Below are 10,282 nucleotides of genomic sequence, written 5' to 3'. Positions count from 1 at the left end.
TCGCGAAGTTGTACCTGGAAGCTGGGATCACCGCCCGTCACAGCTGTCACAACTTGATAGATTCTTATTCAACTCAATTTGCCCCGCGTTACCCTTTTTCTCCTCCTCCCACCATCAAGGGGACAGCCTTTCGCTCCTTTTTACCTGTCCGCTCATTTTCCAGACGATCCACATCTCTGCAACACCCATCATTCGTTTTTACAACCTTTTCAGGTAAGACCCCTCTCTTTAAACTTCTCCGGAAGTTTGTTCTCATCCTTTTTTCCTTTTCTAGAATCTAAAAAAAAATGATCTCCCTCTCTCTGTTCCTCTCCGCTCTCGCTTTCTCTCCTCTCGTTCGCACACAGGCGACACCTACCGAACCAGGACCAGGAACAGTCTTTAGACAGGGACAAACGTGTCGTACGGTGTGGACTGGGGATAAAGATGGGAAATGGGGTAACATGGCGGTTGAGCTCATGACGGGTAGTGATCTACAGATGGTCCACCTTACTAGTACGACTTTGTGCTCCCGTCTTTTTGTTCGTTCTTCATATTGTTTCGCTACCAGCCGTTGGAGAAGGTCTCGACGGAAACAAGGACGGGAAGCTTGAGTTCGACTGTCCCGAGGTTCGTTTCGCAGTTTCTTAGAACCCTCTCTTTATCTCTTAAACCTTTTATCCAACAGGTCAACCCGTACTCCGCCATTTACTTCCTCCAATTCTCCGCACCCGAGGGATCCGGCTTCCAATGGGCAACACGCTTCACCATTGCTGACAAGGACGGTAATTCTGTACCTCCACCGGAAGATACTCAGCCCAACGGCAAGAAGATCGGATGGGGTAATGGAAAACTTGTGGACGAGAAGTCAGCGAAGCCTCCCCCTTCTTTCCAAACCCAAGCCAATGGAGGCACGTCGGCGAATTCCACTACGACCAGCGGCACCACCACCCCTAGTAGTAACACTATCGTTAACACGTCGGGTTTCACGGCGAGAGTTACTACAGTTACTACAAGCTCCACCGGCACTGGCGCGAAGGCTGGTCCGACTGGTGGGAGTACTAGTGGGAGTGGTTCGAACAATGACCCGAGCAACAACGGCAACACGGCGAATACGGGTAACAACAATTCGACCGGTTCGAATAACCAGAATGGCGCCGTTTCGGTTGCGCTTTCCAACGTTCCTTGGCAAGCTACTCTCGCAGTCGTTACTTTCTCTGGCGCTGCTGCCTTGTTCCTCTGAGTGACACCAGTCCTTACCCGGTCCCCTCCCTCAGCGTACTTATTTATCGCCCCCTTGGTGTTTCTTTTTTGTTTTTTGTTTTCAACCCAGTTTTTTTTTTCGCAATTGTTGTTCGTGTATTTCGTTATTCAGTTGTCCAGAGGGTCTCGCTGGCGGTAACAAACGTACATGTCGTTGTAATTATTTGTTTGCTTTTTTCTCTTCGTTTTATATGTTCTTACTGGGTCAAGTTTTTTTTTGCTCGAAGGCGATATACAGTAAACTCGTTATCTACCTGTATTATCTTGTCTTTTATTACCAGATATCCCCACCCCACCTCGTAATTTATAGAAATGTCAAGGTTTCACTACCAGGTTCCTTTTCTGCGCTCCAAGCTGATTTTGAGGATACGCATATTCGCTAAGTTCGAAACGCGCCGGGTCAACGCGCGCGCAAATAATCGTCAATGCCGCACAATATACTAGTCTCAATGACAATGTATCGTAACCTGTTCTGATAGAGCAACGTTCAGAGGCTACAAACCATAGTTTATATATCTTAGTCCATACATAATAACCAACAAGTCCAAGTGAACAAGATGTACCCAACTAAACAGTCCAAACTTGAACTCGCGAGGCAATTTTAGGCCTGAGTACCAACCTCGCTGTGCGGATACGAAGGCGGCCCTTCCGTATGAATATTGGACCGTCCTGCTTGAACACGCGCATTCAAGACTCTAATCATCTCCGTCGTCGACATGGCATGGAATCTCGCATGGGGATCGTCGTTAAGCGGTTCAGAATCCACGTTTTCTGGGGAAAGTTCTGCTCTTGGGATTTCATCAGCAGTCGCAACGAAGGACTCTAGATCTGTTGGAGGACGCGGAGGGTCCAAGTGGATTTTAACTCGTATTCCCGGTGACACTGGAGAAGCTGGACTTGTAGGATTTATTAGAGTTGTCGGTGCAGGATACCTAGCCTTTAACAACCGGGATTTGACATGTATTACCGGAGATGTTGGCAATGTCAGACTCGACTCGTCCATCTCGTTAGACCCTGATAGGTGAAATGGAGAAGTCTGGTATATCGAGAGTGATTCTCGTTCCCGCTTCCTTCTGCGAAGGAAAAGACACGCTATCAGTCCCGCAAGCAAGGCAAGGAAGGCTACACCTCCTACAACACCCCCTACTATCGCGCCCGTTTTGGAAGGTTTTGTGGTTCCGCCTCCCGACCCTGATCCAGGTGTTACCGGAGGGTTGGACGACGACGGATCACCAACGCCTGTGCCGTTGGCAGAAGCGATAGCCTGGACAAACACCATAACAGCGTATGTCTGGTTTACCGGGCTGAGAGTCGATGCTGGTGGTCGCAGTCCAGCCCCGGAGTCCATATACACGTTCGACTGTTGGAGAATTGCGTCATCCAGTAGGTAGTTGCACTATTTCGAGTAATAGTAACAATCAGTAGCGATTTGAATGAGGCAAAAAAATAAATGGGAACAATGTAATACCTGAATATTTATGAAATCTTTGATATATTCACGCATACCAGGTTCGATGTGATTATTCCTATATGCCGTCCCAAGCCCGCGCACCAGAAACGGGTCGCTCATCGGGAAGCCACCCATCTCCGCTATTTGAATAACGCCATCTGACCGTTGAGTGTTCCGGTACAGAGTGGACGAATTGATTGCGTCAGGGAGGCTATCGACAATAGTCAGCGATAATATACCGATGAGAAAAGGAACGGCTACTCAACACGCTGTCAGTCGCTGCATCGTCCTGCAGAGACGCGAGAATGGAGAGCCCTTCAATAATATCCCCGGTAGTAGGATACCATAGCTCATAGGAAGCGCTATGACAAGGTGGATCGCTATCCAAGGCGAGGATACCTTTCTCGTCTGAAGGATCGTTCGAACGTGGAAGGTAGCCGAAATTCTTGAGGAACTGAAGGGTCTGATTTGCAGCTTTGATGCAGGTAGTGTTCGACGTCGCTTCGGCCAGTACCGCCGATAGACTGCGCAGTTCGTTCAAGCGCAAGTCAAAAGAGAAAAAGCAGATCAAATTTCTCACGTAAAAAAAGCCCTAAGTGTGACGGGGTGTGATTGACGGAGGCACAAACAGAAAGGAACAAGGTACCTACGAGGTAGCTCGATACTGAAGCTCCCCGTTCGTTAAGTTTGTTGTCTTGATGTCAATAATGTCAGTTCCAGCTAGAATCCATAAGCTGTCATAGGAAACATGCCAGAAACACCCCACCAACTAAGGATTCTGTGACCAACGCATTCAAACTTGGTTATTATCTTGTCGGAAAAAGGACTAGGAATGAGCTCACTCCCATCGCATTCAGTTCGAAGAGACGAGGTCTTTTTCGCATTCTTCTTTGCTTCGATGTCTTCATCCGAGATACAATACGCTCTCCCGACTTCCCATAATTGTTGTGCCAACGTCAGGAAGTGGTCATCCCGATAAGCAATATATGCTTTAGTGGCTGCGTATCCGTGTACCCTATATAATATCAATATATGAAATCTGTCGCAAGTCCTGACTGCAACTCACAGATAGTCAAGTAGCTATTATCCACGTAATTAATGGTTAGCTTCGAGTCTGTAATTTGGATTGTAGAGGAAGAGCCTGACACTGGTATACCAACTACTTAGTACCGACATCAAAGAAATTTGAGATGCAAAGCCTACAGTTCTGAGGACATTACTTCTGCCGCCGATCGTGGGAGTTGATCTTGTAGGAGTTCTCGATAACTCGTATTGCGAGTTATTATGTCTAATTCCGCCATTTGGGAGTAGAGAGTGGGTGTTATTTGAACTAGATGCAGGGTTTGAGTTGGGTAGACATGCTCGTTGAAAACAATAGACCCACGAGGATCATAGAAGGTTAACGTTCCGTTTGCATCTATTGCTGAAACAGTCAACTGTATATCTATAGCGGACCTAGCGCTCGATGCTTTCTCTCCATCTGACCGGGCTTTGGTCTGCATCGACAGGTCAATTGAGTGACAAGTTTGAGATTGAGCCAAGAAGTTCATACCAAGTTGGTCGATGTCGCTAGAGGGGGAGGGGGTCCTTGAGCAGAAACTTCGAAGACTAGATAGAACAATAGATAGTGAAAGAGAGGGAAGGGAAACATGATTTGAATGGATATCGTCGACCACTAGTAAGGAAAGTCTGAGAATACGAAGCAAAGTCACCCGGAGAGCCACCAGAAGTAACGACCGTAAAGTGGGGGGGGAATGGATATAAAGGGCTGCGAAAGGTCTTTAGAAAGGCTCGAATGCAGTGGGCGCGTGAGGAAAAGGCAATCTGATGTTTTCAACCTTGACAGTTATACATGAGCAGACCAGGTCTCTGTGTGAGAGTTTATCAGAAAAAAGGTGGACATATCAGTTAATGCAAAAATGATAAGGCTCACGATGAAGGCCACTTTATCCCATTAAGTATACAGACCGTCGTCCTCGCGTCGATAATCATAGTACCCATGAGAGGTAACAATCTCGCAAGAGATTCAATAAAACGGAGATCATCAAGGACATCGAGGGGCCTCTGGATCAATAAAACGTCTTCGTCGGAACACAAGGATACCGATCCTTGTCTCGAACACCCGCTTTTATATTTCCATTGAATAAAGACCACACTGAGCCAACACCCTTGTTTAAGAGGAACGGCATTGCAATATTGAGGCGGAACATCCGACTAGACAGTAGAAAGATTCGACATCTGCCCTTCGTTCCTTGAAGGTTGTTCTCCGGAGCACTGCGTGGTATTCAGAACGCCGACAATAGTAGAGTCATTTCATTCAAAAGTGTGGCTGAGATTGAGCGCGAGACTTCGAAAGGCTCGATGAGAGAGGTTATACGGTTACAAGGGCCTGATGAAGTTCAAGAATAAAAATAAAACGAACAAGGATGGCGACTCAATCACGGGCTGCAGTCAAACAATGCCAAAGTGATCCGCACCAACGCGGGCAAAGAATCGTGTGAATGTAGATAGAAGACGTACTTATAATTCGGAATCAAAAATTCCGTCACGCGTCAGGTTTTTTTTTTTTTTTTTTTTTTGTGGAGCGTTTGAACTTGGCCGCTGGTTGGCAAAAGCCAACCTTGACCAAGTGGAATTCAGCAAGAGACTGGCTCTCCCCTCGACCGGCGAAAATGGGGCGGACAAAGTCGGTGCCTTCATCCCGCATGCGGTGCAAGGGACTAGGAGCCCATTCATGAATGCATGATCCTCCATCTCACCTGTTTCAAAACCTCACCAATCGACAGAGAAGACGCCATACTACCGATATATCAAGTTAAATAACGGAACTCAAGGTTTTTTCCCGCTTTCACCACGCGTTCGTTTCACCGCCAGTACTAGTCACTAGGCAAGGGCATTTAATTTGGTTGTAGAGGATATCGATAGAGCCCCGTGCCAGGTGCTTTTACTTCTTTACTTTTCAAACCTCATAAACCATCATGCTTACTGTCCTGAGTGCTTTTTGCGCATCCCAAAGTAGCGGCCTTGCCAAAAACAACAATATTGAACAACCCCTCACCATGGTTATAATGAATGCAGACCATTGGGACCGAAAGTATTCCTTACCGCCAAGAGTTACGACGTACGGACTATTGATGCGAACTGTCAAAAGGCTGTATGGCGTATCAAAGGCCCTGACCATCTGACCGGAGAGCGTCTGGTAGTTCACTAGTACTACTTTGCTTACAAGGTCCATGTAATCAGGATGAACTGCCCTTTTCTTCCGCGACCTTTCCATTGAAACATCTCACATCCTCTCAGACATGCTTCTCGCCTACACCTCTCTCGAAGTTCTTTTTCTAGTCATCATCAAATACGGGGCTCATGTGGTGGCACGGTCTATTGCCAATGATGCTGGTAAGTTCTGACGTTACTGGGCTCCAAGTCGAACATTCACACTAGGACGACGTCGGTCTCTCCAAATAAAGACGGTGGGCGGATAGCGGGTGCGGCTTTGGATGTAGTCGTGGCTACAATATCCTACGGCCCGAATGGAACGAGTTTAAAAGATCATGGTGCAGATTTACTCAATCAAGCATTGGTTAGAGACCTAATTGTTTCTTTAGGTACAACACCTCTTATATACTGCCAGATGGCAGATTTCGATTTTATCACTAATGGCACGACATATGAGGACCGTCTGAACTTATATTTCCCATAAGCAGCTCAAGCAGTAATTACAGAGTCTCCTTTGTACGTTCTCATTAAAATCCGATGTCCAAATCATCTGCTGACTATTCGGCTCATTAGTGTTAGGTTCAATCTTACAAATTTTTAGTTCTGAAGGCTGACGAAATCTGCTCGCTCAGATACGACATTACATGTAAGTTGCCTGACCTTTCCCAATCTTTGCTGGGGATTTTGAAAACGTGAGAAGACTATACGGATATGCCGCAAACAGGATACATAAAGCTCATCGAGGTAACCTCTCGAGCCTTGCCTTTGCAGAAGAGTTCTGGAATATCGGGAGGGTGTACTGGATATAGGATGAAGATATCCAATCAAAGAGAATCGCCACCAAAGGTCCATCTCTTCGGAGCGATTGTAATGGCAGTATGTATACCCTATTCAAGGGCTCAACGATCTTATGCCAGCACTCAGTGACTCAATGTTCCAATTTGAACAGAATCCTTGGTTGGCGGAGTGTTTTGGCAAGTTCCCATTACATCTCGAAGATCGATATCGGCTAATTTGTCTCGCATAAAAAGACAAATAGTTCTACAGATTGGGCAATTGAGTCTAGCACCACCGCGTAAGTCTCGGCTATCCATGATTTCATCCTCTCAAACGTCGCTCACCCGTTGGTCAGGGCCTTCTTCAAGTGAGAAACCTGCTATTTCGGGTCAGAGATAAGTTGAAAACTGTCGACAGGCTTTCAGCAGCACTCTATCAAGAAACTCAGAACGAGACGTATTTTAAAGCCGCAAGTCAGACACTCCAGTTTCTCAGAAATTTCGAATACTTCCCGCGCTCGAACGGTGCTCACAATGAACCACTCCTCTTCGCTTTCGATGGCAGTGAATGTATAAACGGCCCTTACCCAGATTTTGTGTACTCAAATACGGGAGATATAATTGAGGGGCTATCTACTCTCGTGGCCTATGAGGCTTTTGGCCAGGAAACCTCCAATTGGACCTCACCGACCCTAGACTTGTTGAGTGTCTGCTACTCGCCTTAATCCTTGTGAGAGTGTTATTCACTTTTCTTTTTGGTAAGCCTGCGGGAGACGATAGTCTCTGCGACCGTTCAGCGGGAAGAAGCACGGCCGGATCGTATTTTGGACTTAGGTTCACATGCGAAGTCAGGCTACCCAAAAGGGGATGCATTTCTGGTGCGCGGGATATCGGAAGCATACTGGACTCTTGAAGCTGTGGATCCCTTATCAAACTTGGACTTTCTCAAGACGTTCATACAGATTCAGGTAGGTACACCTCGGTTTGTTTACGGTACGCCCCTCCATTGACCGCAGTATGTGCTTCGTAATCCTCACAGTATGACACCCTGCTTCATAACGCCACATTCAACGGAACGAACATCTACGGGGGGGACTGGACCGCCGGATCCGGGGCACCATCGACTCCCCAAGCTTTAAGCCAAACATTTGCCACTATGGTTCTTATCAACAGCATCAATATCCCTCGTGCCGAGCCAACGCCACCGCCAAAAAACGATAGGAAAACAAAAATAATCGGAGGCTCATTCGCCGGGGGATTCGTATTCATCGCCATCTTGTCGGCTTTGATGTTTGCTCATCATCGGAGATGGAAAAAGAGCGAGGAATCCTATTTAAATTCACAACGCGAAGTTGAAGTCCCGGCCGAATACTTGCCAACCCCGTTCGTACTACCAGAAACGAGGGAGATGGATGATAATACTACGGGCACTTTGACGTTGTCAGAGCCGAGTCCGGGAGTCATCGAATCTCAAAGTACAAACGCTCAACCCGAGGTGGCTCAGAGGAGCGAGGTTGCAGCGTCTTCCAGAGACGAAATGAACACCTTACTACCAAGAGTCGATTCCGAACCTCCTTCAGACGATGATTATGACTTGGCCCATCTCAGACTTCACGCCGTTTCGACGGCTGAGCTGGTTAGAGTCCTGATGGCGCGTCTACGACACGATTCCTCCGGGCACAGAGAGTCAGATATGCCGCCTGCATATCCGGAAAGTCAGGTTGGACGTTAAAATAATCATGGGAATGTGTAACAGAGGTACAGATAGTTCGGTTTGATTGATAAGTAAATCAGTACAATATACCTACTCTCGATTTTCGTAAAGCTACTGAACATTCGGATAAGGTAAAGTTCAAACATTCAAATGGATGTAGTAGAGCTACTACTTTGGACGTGTCCACGAAAGGTATATCCACAAGCCATGGTTCGTAAATGACAGTCAATATATTACAGCCAACAAATCCAAGATAGAACCCAACTAAATTTCAAGTCTGGACCTCACTTTGAAAATAGGAAGGCGGCCCTTCATTAATGAACCCTTCTGCTTGAACACGTGCATTCAAGACCCTAACCATCTCCGTCGTCGACATGGCATGGAACCTCGCATGTGGATCGTCGTTCAGTGGTCCAGAGTCCACATCTTCTGCAGGTCCTACAGCCCGGTTTTCCTCGGAAGGAGTCGCAACGGACGGCACTGTTGGAGGGTGCGAAGGGAGCGGAGAGTCCAAACGGGTTTTAACTCGTACTCCCGGTCTTTTTGAGGAAACTGGAGTTGTTGGAGTCGTCGGAGTTGTCAAGGACACGGGAGAGAATGGGTCGGTTCGCGCAGAGTACCCAGCCTGCAACCAGGATTTTCCACGAACTCCCGGTGATGTCAGTGATGTTGGCGATGTAAGACTCGACTCGTCCATTTCTGAATTCGGGTCTGGTAGGTGAAATGGAGAAGTCTGGTATATAAAGGGTAATTTCCGTTCTCGCCTCCTTCTGCGAAGGCAAAGGCACGCTATGAATCCCGAAAGCAAGGCAAGGAAGGCTACAATCCCAACAACGATTCCTACTATCGCGCCTGTTGTGAAGGCTTTTGTGGTTCCGCCTCCTGACCCTGACCCAGTTGTTCCCGGACGACTGGACGACGACGGATCGCCAGCGCCTGTGTCGTTGGCAGAACCGATAGCCTGGACAAACACCATAACAGCGTATGTCTGGTTTATCGGGCTGAGATTTCGTGCTGGGGGTCGCAGTCCAGACCCGGAATCCACATATACGTTCGACTGCTGGATAATCGCGTCATCCAGTAGGTAGTTGTACTATTCGAGTAATAGTAAGAATCGGTAGCAATAATAAGGCAAAAGGGAGGAACCCTTGTGATACCTGAATATTTATGAAATCTTTGATATATTCACGCATACCAGGTTCGATGTGATTCTTCCGATATGCCGTCCCAAGTCCGCGCACCAGAAACGGGTCGCCTGCCAGGAGGCTAAATGGCATCCTCGTCATGTGGATGACACCATTCGACTGTTGATTGTTCCGGTACAGAGTAGACGAATTGATAGCGTCTTGGAGACTAATCGACAATAGGATGTGATCAGCGATTTATACTACCGATGACAAAAGTAAAGGCCACTCAACAAGCTTTCAGTCGTTGCATCGTCCTGCAGAGATGCGAGAATGGATAGTCCTTCGATGATATCCCCGGTAGTAGGGTACCATTGCACATAGGAATTGCTATGACAAGGTGGATCGCTATCCAAGGCGAGGATACCTTTCTGGTCTGAAGGATCATCCGAACGTGGAAAGTAGCCAAAATTCTTGAGGAACTGAAGGGTTTGATTTGCAGCTTTGATGTAGGTTGCATTCGACGTTGCTTCGGCCAGTACCGCCGATAAACTGCCCAGTTCGTTCAGGCGCAAGTCAAACGAGAAAAGCATATCAGATTTCTCACGTAAAAAAGGCCCTAATTATAACGGCGTGTGAGTGACAGGAGCACAAATAATAACAATAAGGTACCTACGAGGTAGCTCGAAACTCAATCGCCCCGTTTGTTAAGTTTGTTGTCTTGATGGAAATGATATCAGTTCCAGGGAGAAGCCATGGA

The 10,282-nt window shown here is 47.2% G+C and overlaps 4 protein-coding genes across 4 annotated transcripts; 2 read left to right on the top strand and 2 right to left on the bottom strand.

The window, feature by feature from the left end:
• The first annotated feature begins 94 nt into the window (after positions 1–94).
• Positions 95–1,576, top strand: E1B28_002018 (uncharacterized protein). The gene is made up of 4 exons (XM_043148000.1): positions 95–213; positions 275–495; positions 551–609; positions 668–1,576. Exons 2-4 carry the CDS (start codon positions 288–290, stop codon positions 1,220–1,222), a joined length of 822 nt encoding a protein of 273 aa, XP_043016714.1. The 5' UTR covers positions 95–213; positions 275–287; the 3' UTR covers positions 1,223–1,576.
• A 267-nt stretch (positions 1,577–1,843) lies between these two features.
• E1B28_002017 (uncharacterized protein) lies at positions 1,844–4,343 on the bottom strand (the record flags this gene model as incomplete). Its single annotated transcript, XM_043147999.1, has 9 exons — positions 1,844–2,638; positions 2,711–2,903; positions 2,959–3,216; positions 3,273–3,284; positions 3,343–3,412; positions 3,463–3,707; positions 3,759–3,772; positions 3,913–4,188; positions 4,245–4,343. The coding sequence occupies 9 exons, from the start codon at positions 4,341–4,343 to the stop codon at positions 1,844–1,846; spliced, it is 1,962 nt and encodes a 653-aa protein (XP_043016713.1).
• Positions 4,344–7,000: 2,657 nt separating this feature from the next.
• E1B28_002016 (uncharacterized protein) lies at positions 7,001–8,416 on the top strand (the record flags this gene model as incomplete). The annotated part of the gene is made up of 4 exons (XM_043147998.1): positions 7,001–7,052; positions 7,111–7,384; positions 7,448–7,652; positions 7,724–8,416. The coding sequence occupies 4 exons, from the start codon at positions 7,001–7,003 to the stop codon at positions 8,414–8,416; spliced, it is 1,224 nt and encodes a 407-aa protein (XP_043016712.1).
• A 35-nt stretch (positions 8,417–8,451) lies between these two features.
• On the bottom strand, positions 8,452–10,115 carry E1B28_002015 (uncharacterized protein; the record flags this gene model as incomplete). The annotated part of the gene is made up of 3 exons (XM_043147997.1): positions 8,452–9,491; positions 9,556–9,751; positions 9,817–10,115. The coding sequence occupies 3 exons, from the start codon at positions 10,113–10,115 to the stop codon at positions 8,670–8,672; spliced, it is 1,317 nt and encodes a 438-aa protein (XP_043016711.1). The 3' UTR covers positions 8,452–8,669.
• Positions 10,116–10,282: the final 167 nt, after the last annotated feature.

Source organism: Marasmius oreades, chromosome 1, assembly GCF_018924745.1.
Source record: "Marasmius oreades isolate 03SP1 chromosome 1, whole genome shotgun sequence".
NCBI lineage: Eukaryota > Fungi > Basidiomycota > Agaricomycetes > Agaricales > Marasmiaceae > Marasmius > Marasmius oreades.
This window is presented reverse-complemented; position numbering and strand designations above follow the sequence as displayed.

Coding starts and splice junctions, on each gene's coding strand:
- E1B28_002018 (XM_043148000.1), top strand. CDS start 288: ATGATCTCCCTCTCTCTGTTCCTCTCCGCTCTCGCTTTCTCTCCTCTC. Junction 496..550: donor ACAGATGGTCCACCTTACTA/GTACGACTTTGT, acceptor TTTCGCTACCAG/CCGTTGGAGAAGGTCTCGAC. Junction 610..667: donor TTGAGTTCGACTGTCCCGAG/GTTCGTTTCGCA, acceptor TTTATCCAACAG/GTCAACCCGTACTCCGCCAT.